The sequence below is a fragment of the Oryzias latipes genome, chromosome 5, assembly GCF_053564925.1.
Source record: "Oryzias latipes strain Hd-rR chromosome 5, Olatipes_Hd-rR_3.1".
NCBI classification, from domain to species: Eukaryota; Metazoa; Chordata; class Actinopteri; order Beloniformes; family Adrianichthyidae; genus Oryzias; species Oryzias latipes.
The window spans coordinates 6,427,731-6,440,872 of record NC_136241.1 but is presented as its reverse complement, the minus strand read 5'-3'; the positions used below and the strand labels follow the sequence as shown (position 1 = coordinate 6,440,872).

The 13,142-nt window shown below is 42.1% G+C and overlaps 2 protein-coding genes across 6 annotated transcripts; one reads left to right on the top strand and one right to left on the bottom strand.

The window, feature by feature from the left end:
* Window positions 1-123: 123 nt before the first annotated feature.
* On the bottom strand, window positions 124-1,819 carry cyb561d2 (cytochrome b561 family, member D2). Its single transcript, XM_004068518.4, has 3 exons — window positions 1,685-1,819; window positions 1,570-1,607; window positions 124-693 (listed from the first exon to the last, which is right to left on the bottom strand). The coding sequence occupies exons 1-3, from the start codon at window positions 1,815-1,817 to the stop codon at window positions 190-192; spliced, it is 675 nt and encodes a 224-aa protein (XP_004068566.1). The 5' UTR covers window positions 1,818-1,819; the 3' UTR covers window positions 124-189.
* rassf1 (Ras association domain family member 1) lies at window positions 1,782-11,960 on the top strand. Of its 5 annotated transcripts, none has more exons than XM_020703067.3 (9): window positions 1,782-1,920; window positions 3,778-3,955; window positions 6,996-7,245; window positions 8,481-8,917; window positions 9,711-9,829; window positions 10,621-10,725; window positions 10,849-11,140; window positions 11,218-11,333; window positions 11,437-11,960. In XM_020703067.3, the coding sequence occupies exons 2-9, from the start codon at window positions 3,844-3,846 to the stop codon at window positions 11,584-11,586; spliced, it is 1,581 nt and encodes a 526-aa protein (XP_020558726.1). In that variant the 5' UTR covers window positions 1,782-1,920; window positions 3,778-3,843; the 3' UTR covers window positions 11,587-11,960. The 5 variants fall into 5 exon arrangements, with proteins under 5 accessions (XP_020558726.1, XP_020558729.1, XP_023810530.1 ...); XM_020703070.2 differs by having other exon boundaries at window positions 6,886-7,245; XM_023954762.2 differs by lacking the exons at window positions 1,782-1,920; window positions 3,778-3,955 and having other exon boundaries at window positions 6,628-7,245; window positions 10,930-11,140.
* Window positions 11,961-13,142: the final 1,182 nt, after the last annotated feature.

The window sequence follows — 13,142 nt, the reverse complement described above, 5'->3', positions numbered from 1 at the left end:
GAGTGAATCCACCGGCCCATATTCACCTGTTGTCAGTGACACATAGATCTGAGTATCATCTGCATAGTTGTGATAAGATATGTTATTACTGCGTATTAACTGCCCAATACAGACACCATGAACTTTATCTTCCAAAGTATTCTTATTTACTGTCATTTAAATCGGTCTGATAACAGAAGAAGCCAGTCATCAGGACTGTAGTCGTTTCTTCACTATGTACGCACTGGAGACTTGGTTCATTATGACAAGAGCACTGAGGACGGGACCGAGTGCCGCCAGGTACCAGGTGTGTTCCCCGACGGAGGCCGTGAACCAGGTCGAGCAGAGCCCCAGGAGCAGGCTGCCGCTTCCGAGCAGGTAGGCGACGAGTCCAGACGCCGCGTGGTAGCGCTTGAGTTTGGCGAGAGACCAGCCTTTGGCCAGAGAGTGGTAAATGAGGGGCACGGCCGCCAGAGACTGAGCGACCGCCACGCACACGGTGAGCAGGCCCAGCAGACCGTGCCAGGAGGTGAAGTGGGGCTTTCCGTTCAGCCCTTTGTTGTAAAAGATGGCGGTCAGGCCCGTGACGGCGCACAGGGCGCCGAGACCCTGCAGCATCCAGTGAACGCGGCCTTTGGCTTTGTGGGAAAACCTTCGGACGAGGGATCCGTGGGGAGAAAAGAGGAGGATGGCTTGTGTCATGAAGAAACTAAACTGCAGAGAACAGAAAAAAGGCTTTAATTATAATGATCAAACTCCTTAAGTTTGGTATTTTAAGCATCTAACCCAGGCAAATATTGTAAATATTCACATCTGGAGTAACTAGCTTGATAAAAGATTCCAATCAGTTGTGTTTTTTCTTCCATGACCTCCTCAATAGGTCCGTTTACCTGTTTTTTGGTCTGATGACGTCACATTGAAACCAACAGGAAGAAAAGAAGACTTTGAGGTTAAACCTGCTCTAGTGAGGAAGAACTGTTCCTCCATGCAAAAGCTCTCCTGCACTGAAACTGACCACTAAAAAACTAACGCACATTTTAAGAGCACACCTCTAAAGAAACTTGTTCTTTCATCAGAAAAATGCAACAGGAACCTGTTAAAAACCCCATTTTTATCTGTGATTCTTTAAGCTTAAGGTGTTTCAGAATCTCTTAAGACTGTGTCTTTACTAATACAGAAGAGACTGTCAACGTTATCAATCCTGATTAAATGATTTTTTTTTTAATTAATCATGTGGTTTTTGGAATCCACGCGGTTAAAAAAAAGTAAATAAAATTTAATAACTTCTTTTTAGCTTTTTTTGTAGTTATAAACCTTAAATAAATGCCTTCCTTTTCAAAATGGCTTTTCGTACTCAGTAGTTAGTGGTATATATGTTTATATATTTGTTTATTTTTTAACTCATTCTTTTGGATTCTTATCTGTCTTTTATATATTTTATTGCTTTCATTAATTATATGCTGTTGTGTTTTTTTTCTCACATTTTTTTCCCTTTTATCTCTGTTTTTCTTGTCAGCACTCTGGTACCCTGATCATCATGGAAATAGAATAGTTTATTTCTCTGAAGTGGTTCTTTAAACCGGAACTTACTGCCAGCGTCATGAGGAACGGATGCCACGAAAACCAGGCTGCAGAGAAAGAGGGGACGCCGTTAGAGATCTGCGCTCATCATGCGGGACCGTGCGGGACTTTAGGAAGGACTCACTTGTTCCAGGTCGACTCAGAAACGCCATGAAGGCGGTGAGGATGACAGAGATGAGGTGGGTCAGCGCTGCGGACGCGGCTCTGCCGCAGCCGTACAGCCGGGGCTCAGACTCCACCTCTCTGCTGACAGCCATGACCTGTCGGTCTACCGCTAAACTAAAGCATCAGGTGCCAAAGCTGTTCAGATAAACGTGACGCTGTCAACCGGTCAAGAGTGTGACTGCCGACGCACGACCGGTAAATACTCATTCCGTTCACGTAACGAGGAACCACGTCACCGTGTTTTGAGGGTTTCGTCTTTTTGTAGTTTGCAGCAAACTCAGATGTACACTAGCGCCACCTAGCGGACTGGAGGTTAAACTGCCTTAACCCTTGTGCTATCCTAGGCACTTTAACATTGGGAGTTGGGTCATCTCGACCCACTAGACAGTGTTCTGAACCTTTATTCTTCAATGATTTGTGAACCTCACTGGTCTCCATGGATTACATGAAATCTTTCCACCTTTATCCACCTTTGTCATGGTAGGGAGAACACGTCAATGTTAGGGTGGGGTCATAGGATAGCACAAGCCGGGTTAAAGGAGGAAAAAGTACATTCTCACAAAATGTATTTATTTACTTACTTATTTGTTTATTTATTTGTTTGCTTGTTATTTGTCTGTCTGTTTTTTTGTACTTACTTAAATCAGGACAGTGCATATTAAGTAATGTTTCAGCAGCTGCGTCAACATAAACGTGCCAAACCTGCTCTGCCCAACCTGCCCAAATACCCTGAAGATGCTGTACATTTATTTTGGTCATGTCCCTTTTCAACTACTTTTTGGTCTAAAGTTTGTCATTTCATTTCCGCCCACATTGACCCTGACTTCCGCCTGTACTTAGAAAATATTATGTTTGGCATCACCCACTGTCCATCTCATAAAAAAGAACAGTTGTACCTCATTAACCTTTTTAACCTTGTTTTTATGCAAATGGCACATTTATAAATCAAAAGTAACGAATCATACCCCTCATTTCTCAATCTTTATCAATGAGTTCAAACAATACATCAAGACAATAAGAAACTGATAATAAGAACGCCATCAAAACATTAGATCTGTGTGTTAGTTTCAATATATATGCATAAAATGTATAAACCCCCTGGCTTGTTCCTTCGTTGTTGTTGTTTACTGTTCAACATTGTTTTGTATTGAATTTTTACATTCAATAAAGTTTGAAAAAAAAAGAAAAAAAAATTCGCACAAAAAGTAAAAAAAAAAAAAAAAAAAAAGTTAGCGCGGGTGCTAAATTTCCTCCGTTGTCCTAAGGCAGGATAAAAGGTTCAACAATTACATTTACAACTAGGGCTGCACGATATGAGGATAATCCGCGATATTAGGGATCAATATTACATTATATTATATATTAATATGACGATATTACTTGTGATACATGAACAAACAGCAAAACAACCAAAAATATAATTTCAATTTTACTGCAATAATTTTTAATAGTTTAATAGGAATGTCATTTTTGATGTCCTTTTTTTATGTTAAATTATATACATTCTTTCTGAATGTCGTTTTTGCCGCCAAAGATAAACAAATTTCCCCATAGTGGGATTAATAAAGTCATCTATCTATCTATCTATCTATCTATCTGTCTGTCTGTCTGTCTGTCTGTCTGTCTGTCTGTCTGTCTGTCTGTCCGTCCGTCCGTCCGTCCGTCCGTCCGTCCGTCCGTCCGTCCGTCCGTCCGTCCGTCCGTCCGTCCGTCCGTCCGTCCGTCCGTCCGTCCGTCCGTCCGTCCGTCCGTCCGTCCGTCCGTCCGTCCGTCCGTCCGTCCGTGGCTTTTTTAACGAATTGAGGAGGGGGCAGTTATTTTCCTCTCTGATGGTGTTCCATGATGGAAAAGGTCTGTCTGTAATTTCCAGTATTGACAATAACGTTATTCCCTCCAACTCCATTAGCAGAAATGAATTTCCAGACGTTCAGGGATTCTCCAGCATGCTCCACTGTTGCCTCCATACTTGTCATTCTACCATCCTCCAGCCCTGTCATGAACAAAGACATTTGACTTATCAACCCAGAACTCCTGCTGGTATCTTTTCTGCAGTGCAGCTCCTCTGTTTTCCTGCATGTTTGAGTCGTCTCGTTTCCGGTTGGAGGTTTTGGCTCTTCCATGAGTCGTGACACTTCTGACCAGACTTTTCTACGGAGAGCAGATGGTTTTACTGGGGTCCCACTGGCAGTTCTGAGCGGATGCCCCTGCAGCAGATCTTCTGATTTAGAAGGTGAATGAGCTTGATGTGTGTCTCATCTGCTTCACTAGGATTCTTCGGCGTCTATGACTCTTTGAGCGTCTTCAGAAGATCTTGACCATCACATCTGGAAACCCCAGTCTGCTTTGGGGAAACATTGCTGATGCAGCAGAACGACCATATGTCTTAGTATCAATACCGTTCATAGTGTCTGTATTATTAACTGACGTCTTAGGTTCTTCTGTTATCAGACAGGGTTGTGTGTTTGTTAACATGCCTGACATGTTTCGACGGACGTCGAAACATGTCACCATGTCTAAACCTTTAATGTTCTGATGCTGGTTTGAAGAAAAAGTTAGAAGCACCAACTATTCATCAGATTTACATTTTTTGGTTTGCTGCTTTTGGATTTTAGTTACATATTCCCTAAAGTAAGTCTGTAAATCATTTCCACACTTGTCTCACACTTTGCCCCAATACTGTATGTGTGTAAACAAAACCTGCATAGACAACAAATCACAAAAATAAAAGATTAAATAATGAAGGATGGTTCCTCTCCTTAAAAAGGTCAATAGACGATCTAATGTTTGGCCATCGGGCAGGGAATTGATTTAAATCTGTCTTTGCTTTTGAGAACTGTTTCTTTCATTGAGTTTATTTTCCTTTTATAACACTCACTGACATTAAAACTTGATTTTTGACAACCGTAAACCTGGAAAACAGAGTCCAGATCAAATTTAGCCCCACAATTCCAATGACAATTAAAGTGTGGATTGTGATTTTAACATGGCTTAGGAAGTAAAGGAGAAAAACCTTTTGGGTTTTCATTCATTTGAAAAAATAAAAAAGCCAGATTCCAAAGGGACTAACACCTCTCTAGTGATCTGTGATGTTCTGCTGTTCTGACAGATTCCTCACAGATTTCTAGATGAAAACGTGAATGAATCAGAACCTGCATGAGGTGTTCTACCACAGCCATGTGTTCTAATAATGGAGCCAAGTCTGTCCTTCACGTTCATTCACTATTTGGCTTGGTATATCACAGATCATTTCCGTTAAGTTTTAATCTTTATGCTTCAGAAATACTTTTACGTTGAAATATGCAATAAATGAGCCAGCAGGACTGGCAACTAACCCTTTGCCTTGGAAAGAACAACCTCCATGACACTAATCTGGACAAATTGCAACAAAAACCGGGTTGCATTTTGAATGTTTGACGGGCTCCGGTGAAATTCATGAGTGAAGCTTTGACTGTTTAAGTGTCATTTACCAAAGTGTTTCAGAAATAAGTCTTCGTAGTTACTCAGCTTTCCTCCAAATGTTCTGTGCGCCACTTACAAACACATCTGTCCTTTTGTTTCAAGCCTTTCTTCATTCATTTTTCTTCACTGTAACATGTTGGTGCCATCTGTGTTCCAACTTTTCCTGTCATCCCAGACCGACTCTGTGAAGATGGGATCACAGCTTTTTTGAGGCCTCGCCATCTGCCGCAGCTCCTCGCCAAAGAATGCGAAACATGGCAAATCGGCTTTAATTTGGGTTGAAAAATATTCTGGCCGTAAATTCAAAGACGACATTCGCTGTCAGACTCATAATGTCTTCTGTGAGTCTGTGCATTTCTGCATTGTTCATCTAACTTTAAAACAGGCCTTCCAGTATCTGGGAGGGGAATATTTCCTGCAGTAACAAGTCAGCAAAAGAAAACGTTTGACTGAGACATTCGAGGATTAAACTCTCCAAACCAGACCATCGTTGCAGATGGTAACAGGTCCACAACTAGACTTTTACTGATTGAACAGAGTTCATAAAACCTCCTGGTCCTTTGTGTTAAGCATCCTTCTGTCAAATTCATCCGATCAGACACGTCTTGGACGGTGATGCGGTGGAAAGGGTTCAAACCTTCGTACAGCAGGTGATGACTAATGCAGCTGAAGCCTCAGGCAGCCGAGTGGTCATTTGCTCGCCGGTCTTCGTGCTCCAGTTCCTCCAATCAGCTCCTGACTCTGCAGGGCTTCTGCAAAGACCTCAGCAAACGCATCCATTCCCAGCATTCCTCTCTGTCTCCGTCCTAACAACCACATGCTTATGCACTGTGGCAAAACACATTTACAGCTCTAATGTGTCTTTGTCCAGCTCGGAGACATGTTTACATTTGTTTGTTATTTTGGGAACTTCGATTATGCAGAAACTGGCAGAATGTACTGGAACTGACATTGTGCTGCGTGTAAAAGCTAAGACAACATTCAGGTTATGTCTTCAACCTAAATCTGTAGGTATTTATGTTGGGATACGGTAAATGGTTTCTTTTTGGAGCTATATTTTGGGGACTTACAGTGTTTTCATTTTACCCAAATTATGTTATTTTTTACCCGAGTTAAAATAACCCATCAAGAAGTTAATCCCTTTTAACATCAGAGTCGGGTTAAAAACAACCCAACTTGGGTTGTTTTTAACTATGGAGTATTTAGAGTGTGAGTGTTGTTTCCTGTGTGAATGTTTAATTTATAATATAATACTTTTATTTTAGACTCAGATGCGGTCCATAAAAAAAGATACAGATACAGCATACATAATAAAAAGCAAAGAATAAATATTAAAAAAGAGCATAATTGCTGTATCCAGTGTTTCATAATATTTCATATTTCTCAGTTCTCTGCACAGCATGCATTTAACTGAAAGCCTAAGGCCTGTGTGTCTTTCTGCTTGACCCATTTTTTCTTGAGATTAAGTAAATGCACAGCTGCCGTGATTTTGTTCTTTGGAGACATGATCAGTATCAACATTTTCATGCAATTATACAGTTTTAAAGTGATATGAGCCCAAAAAAAGATGATTTCTTTTATTAGTAAACTGTCAACAACGGTTTATTCCCATGTTAGCCTTGAGTTACTCTTATTTGCCATAAATTGTTCTTCATCTTGTAGAGAAAGATTGAAAACTGTTTCTTTTTGTTCCAACACCAGATTCTTCCTGTTCGGGATTGGGGAAAGATCTCTGCTTTTCCTGCAGGATGAGGGACACATGCATGCTTTGATTATGAAAACTACCCTTCTGCTCTTCATGAATGATTCAGAGAGGGGAGCCTGTGCGCCCAGGGAGGCGCAAACGAAGAACCGCACTGTCGCTCGCGTAAATGTGCGCAGAGGGGAATCCTCATCCTGTGCCGCTGCTGTCACGCATGAGGGGATTAGAAGCGCCGTAATCCCGCGCTCACAGTGCATGCGCAAACCCAAGTGCGCGCGCCTGTGGAGGGGCTGCCCGCCGGTCATTCAGCGATATCCTCCTAAACGTCTGAAGACACCAGCAGGACTGACGTCAACACGGTAAGGTCGTTGTTATTTATGAGAAGATCGGGCGTTTTGGTTCATTGGTTTGTTGCGGGATTCGTTCACTTTGTCTCCAACGTCACTGACTGTCATAATCCGTGCGGCATAAACTGAATCTAACGTGTGAGAGATTTGCACATGAAGAGTTTGACCCTCCAAAAAGTGTGGATGTTCCAGCTCACAATGCGCTCTGGCTGTCCCGCGTGCGCGGATAGATCATTGCGCCGCGCGGTGACCCAGTTGGCAAACAGGGTCCCGGGTTGTTCTCACATTCAGGCACAAAAACTCAGCCAGGAACATGGAGCTCTTAGGACGCTTCACAGCAGACCAGCCTCTGATGGCACTGAGGAGGTACTTTAAAAACGCATAAAGTACACACTTTTGGGGGGGGAAAAACATTTATAGATCCTTTTTTTTTTGGCTTCAAATTATTTTAGTGTTTTTAGTTTTGTCACAACTTTTTACATTTTTCATTATAATTTTTTTATGGAATTCATTTATTCAAATCTGTATACTATTATGTCAGGTTCTTTAAATTGTTAAACTGCTGAGTTCTGGTTTTGGGGTACTAATCTGACATTATATAAATATTTAGAAGTTAAGTAAAGAATTGCTATTTTACGGGATGTTTTGTATCAATAAAAAAAATGTTTATCTGGAAGATTTTCAACCTATTTTTCTGAGCTCCAACAAAAGAAAAATCAGCAGCTCTGACAAAAATTAATAATATATTTTGTGTGTAAATGTACCATTAACACACTTTATTGCCTTTTAAAAGTAATATTTGTTATACGTCTTTTTATTTCCTTTATGTTTTAATAAAACATTAGTTTCAGTTTATAATAAATTCGTGTTTTTTATTCATTATTACTGCAATTCATTATTTAATTCATTATTACAGCAATCTAATCATAATAACACATAATGACAATACCTCCCACAGCACAGCCGTGGTTTTTATGAGCTCTGAATGTCACATTGGCCTCGTTTTCTGGCTCCAGTTTGCCCAACTTTTGAGCCGCTGACAGAAACGTCCTCGCTTGCGGATTGTCTGGGATTATACTCGTCTTGTCCTACATTTCCAAACATAATCGATTTGGATCATACACATTCTTCTGCTTAGTGGAAACTGATGTTCAAACTTCTGCTTTGTCAGTGTGTCCAGTCCGGTGAAAATACTGTAGGTATTGCATTGTTGTGTGATGGAAGCAGCTGGGAACACATCTCTGCAGCTCCCTCCTGTTGGGCCTCGGGAGCTTCGTGGCAGAAATTCACCAGCGATGCAAAGGAGCAGCTCCTGCTTTGCCGTCCCCTCTTAGGGCTCCACACCTGTCCTCACACGTGAAGAGCAACACGTCACATGTGAGGGTCTGCACCATGTCCAAATGTGAACTGATTGAGCTGAAGGACCTCAGTTTAAATGATCCCATCGAGCTGGCGGCTCCATCCGTCCACAACACCCCGCCACCCGTAAAGTCAGGTCAGACCAGCCACCACCGCGTCGTCCGTCTGGTTGGCGACATCGTCAACATCGAGACTTCCGTCCACCACCCAGAAGAAGCTGCTCTTGGTCACAGTTTCCAGCCCTACAGCTACACACACCTCACCTGGTGTGACCTTTGTGGGGAATTCATCTGGGGTCTTTATCAAAAGAGTTTGCGCTGCACCAGTGAGTATTTACACATGAATCTGTTGATGGTTTCTCATGATAATAAAGTGATTGAAAACATGAATTCCTGTCAGAGGCTGTTGGGCTAGTGTATGTTGTTCCTCCTTGCTTTTGGGCTGTATATTAGGAACAACTTAACGAGTCCTGGCAGTACACTGTGAGCTTGGAGAACACGAGTGAAGCTGGAAAAACAGAGTCAGTCCCTCGCTGCAAAACCCAAGAAGAACCCAAGCGAGTTGCTAAAATAATGATTGAATTATTGTCTCTTTGAGACTGGCATCTAATTCTACAACCAGAAAGATTTTCACATGCAAAACGAAATCATTTACCAAGACCCTGAGGTATATTGAGAAATAAAGGCTGATGAAGCTCGACTTTAAGGCTCCTCTTAAAGACGTCACCTGAATGAATAGGAATTTTCATTGATATTTTGCCAAGAGAAAACAAAAAGGACTGTGGAACAACAGAGAGAAACATCTCAACAATAACTGAAAAGCTAAATGGTTTACTAGTATTATAAAATGTGAAGAGTTTCTTTCATAACATTGAAAGAAAACCATAACAATAAAAAAGAACTTAAAAAAGGCAGTTTTAATCTGAATTTTCTTTATATATGTCCTCCATTATCAGTAAAATGCCACAAGAAGATGTTGAAAGCATCCAAAATCGGAGTCTTTAAAGTAATGTAAAAGAAAACATATTGCTAAGATAATGTCCAGCCCACTGCACACATCCGGGGCTAAAACCCAAACTCAAACTGTCTGACCATTTTTTCTGTATTTCTGGCTTTCAGATTGCAGTTACACTTGTCACTACCGCTGCCAACCCTTCATCCAGCTGAAGTGCAGCGCTCCTGGAAGTGGATCAACAGAGACCGACACGGATGACTCCATTGAGAGCGACACTAATGTGGTAAAGAGCCGTTCCTCAGATTTAAAACATGGAAATGTGTTGTTTCTGTTTTTAAGACCATTTATATTAAATTAAACTGTTTCCTCATTGCAAACAATGTGCTTTAGCGCTCTCTGCTGGGTATCGCCGTGCTTGAACATCAGTTTGCAAACAGGCCAGATTCAAGTGTTGAGTGAGTTGAAAACTTGAAGGATGTCATTTGTTTCAATCCTTTTTGTTCTTCTTATCTTTGATTTATCTTCTTATCCATATTTCTTCTGGTGACTGTCATCTCTGTTCACAGAGGACCTGGTTTCCCAGAACCAGTCATATTTGTTCACATTCTGCTGCCTCTGTGTGTAAACGGTTGTAGACAAATAAAGCCATCCATGCAGAGGATTCTTGAATTCTAGTCTGGTTTTTAGAGGCATCAAAGCTAACATTGGAGACATGTGTTCCCTCCTATCAGACCTCAGGCTACAGCTTTTTAGTTCAACAGACACGCTTTGGATCAAACTGATCGTGGATACTTAGTGGACTTTATTCTTGAGTTAATAAATGCAATATTTTAATATTATCGTGCAGCTAAAAGACGACATTTTGCCAAACAATCAAATCAAAAACAACTACCTTCATCTTTCTACTAAAACGGACTGGATGTGATTTGGAGAAGGAAGGTTTTCATGAATTTTTGATTCTGAGATTAAAGGATTCCGACTGTCTGTGCTTGTCTTTAGATCATTTCTGTCCATACATCTCAGAAGGATCCACTCTGTGCTCATTGCTGCTCTGTTTGTGCTTTTTCTTTTCAGGATGAACAGATTACAATAGGTTTACACGATCTGACTCCTGCAGAGATTCAGCAAAGGGTCAAAGAGTATAATGCCCAGATTAATAACAATCTGTACATGGTGGATGTGAGTCATTTTTGTCCTCAAAATGAAAAATTAGATCCTAAATGTACTTAATACCTTATTTCCAAAATCATTTGTGAAGAGAATATTTCTAACTCCCACTCTTTGGATCTTCCTGCCTTTTAGAATAAAGATGGCTCCTTCACTGGTTTCATCAAAGTTCACTTTCAGTTGGTTCGCCCCGTCTCACTGCCTCCTCTTCCTCAGTGCCAGGGTCTGGTGCAGGGGGAAGAGCAGCAGGGCAGGTGCATGAAGCGACGGACATCTTTCTACCTCCCCAAAGACAGCGCAAAGCACCTGCACATAAGCTCGGAAACACGGGTACGAGAGGTCATCCAAGCGTTGCTCAACAAGTTCACCGTGGTGGACAACCCAGCAAAGTTTGCCTTGTTTGAGCGCACAGAGAAACAGAGCTATGGTAGGATGCATCACACTGTGGGAAAAGGAAAGAGCCGCAAGCCATGAATTCTGACTTTTTCATCTGTTTTCTTCCAGTGTCCATGCGTAAACTCTCTGCCGACGAGCGTCCTTTACACCTGCGCTTGTGTGCCGGCCCCAGCGAAACCCTTCTGTGTCTGGTTTTAAAGGAGAACGACACAGGAGACGTAAACGTAGGTTTCCGTGTAACTGTGAGATACCATAAAAGCTTTGAACATGAAATCCACTACACCCGCTTGTTCTGTGAGATGGTTGAAGCTGGTCTTCTTTTTGCAGTGGGATGCCTTTAGCTTTCCCGAATTGTGCAACTTTCTGCAAATCTTGCAGCGTGAGGAAGAAGAGCATGTGCGGCAGATTGTGAGACGCTACACTCTCGCTAAAGAAAGGATAAAACAAGCCATGGCTCAGATCAACACTCCTGGTTGACGCCTAATGCTTCAGCAGATCAAGAAGGACCGCCTCCTGCCTGGATAAGCAAAAAGGGAAGGACAGAACTCAGGCAGTCACAGCGGTTTGAATGCACAATAATTAAAAAAATGCTTTCAAAGCATGTTTATTAGGAAAATCCAACCAATTTGGACTTTTTTGAATTTCATAGACTTAAGGATAAAAAGATTAACATGGACTTAAACGTTTTTTTAATGCTGCTGAATTAGGTTATTTATAGTGATAATAAAGTAATACTGACATCAGGTCATTTTATGAAAAGCTGTTTCTATATCAAGCACTTTAATCAGCCTGTGAAACTGAGACGTCTGTGTTTTTATTCTGTGTATCTAATAAATGATGAATTTTCAAGAGATTTTGGCAAAATATCTGTTTGAATTTGGTGGATATTTTGAAATGTGTTTCACGGAATTGGAATTTGCTGCGGCGCTAATGTGCAACATAAAACACTTAAGAATAGAAAAAAAATGAACAACGGTAAGCAAAATTAAAAATGACGCAATGGTCAGAACAATAGATAGAATAAGTAGTGCAAACAGTGCAAACTGAGGATGATCAAGGTGCAGGTAGTAGACTGGTGACTGACAGGACATAGAAGTGAAGTTTAAGGGGGGGGGGGGGGGGGTTAAAAGGTGTTTATGAGTCTGGCTGCAGAGGGAAAGAAACTGTTCTTGTGTCTTGAGGTTCTGGTCCTGATGGACCTTAGCCCCCTGCCTGAAGGGAGTGGCTCCAGTAGACCATGTCCAGGGTGAGACGGGTCGGCTGCTATCCGCCCTGCACGTCCCCGGGTTCTGGAGACATATAGTTCCTGAACAGGTGGAAGGCTGCAGCCAATTACCTTCTCAGCTGAGCGCACAATACGCTGCAGTCTGTTTATGTCCCTGGTTGTGGCTCCAGCGTACCACACTGTAATGGAAGAGGTGATGATTGATTCAATGATGGCCGTGTAGAACTGCACCATCATCTGGGCTGGCAGCTTGGCTCTCTTCAACTGCCGCAGAAAGTACATCCTCTGCTGGGTCTTTTTGAGCAGAGAGCTGATGGACGGCTCCCACTTGAGGTCCTGAGTGATGGTGGTGCCTAGGAAACGGACGGAGTCCACTATGGTGATGGGAGTGTCTGTCAGGATGAGGGGGATGAGGGGATGAGGGGGCCGGGACTTTCCTGAAGTCCACTATCATCTCCACTGTCTTCCACTCAATCTCTCCATCTGGTGTTCCTTGTCTGTGATTATTTTGCCAGAAGATGACTTGAGGGGGGCTGTTTTGTTCTGGGTAGGGCCTTGTGCTTTCTTGATGCTATTGCACATGCCTCTTGTGTTCCCTAATATGGCTGCTTTCTGGATGTTGTTGCTAAGCTCCTACCAATATTTGTTTGCACAGTGTCTGACAGTCTGTTGAGCCTAGCTAGTTGAGCCTAGCTAGCAACACTAGTGAGACTAGAGTGTCCTCTTCAGGGTGTTGAGTTGGGTTAAGCCAGGGCGGTGAAATATAAAGGACAAGCTGTTGCCCACAGCGTCTATGGATCCAAAGGAA

What these genes read in the sequence shown, in the direction of transcription:
- cyb561d2 (XM_004068518.4), bottom strand. Translation starts at nt 1,817, where the DNA reads ATGGCTGTCAGCAGAGAGGTGGAGTCTGAGCCCCGGCTGTACGGCTGC. An exon ending in TCTGAGTCGACCTGGAACAA is followed by an intron (nt 1,608 to 1,684) that starts GTGAGTCCTTCC and finishes CTTTCTCTGCAG; the next exon opens with CCTGGTTTTCGTGGCATCCG. An exon ending in CGTTCCTCATGACGCTGGCA is followed by an intron (nt 694 to 1,569) that starts GTAAGTTCCGGT and finishes TGTTCTCTGCAG; the next exon opens with TTTAGTTTCTTCATGACACA.
- rassf1 (XM_023954760.2), top strand. Translation starts at nt 6,752, where the DNA reads ATGATTTCTTTTATTAGTAAACTGTCAACAACGGTTTATTCCCATGTT. An exon ending in TTGAGAGCGACACTAATGTG is followed by an intron (nt 9,830 to 10,620) that starts GTAAAGAGCCGT and finishes TTTTCTTTTCAG; the next exon opens with GATGAACAGATTACAATAGG. An exon ending in CACAGAGAAACAGAGCTATG is followed by an intron (nt 11,141 to 11,217) that starts GTAGGATGCATC and finishes GTTTTCTTCCAG; the next exon opens with TGTCCATGCGTAAACTCTCT.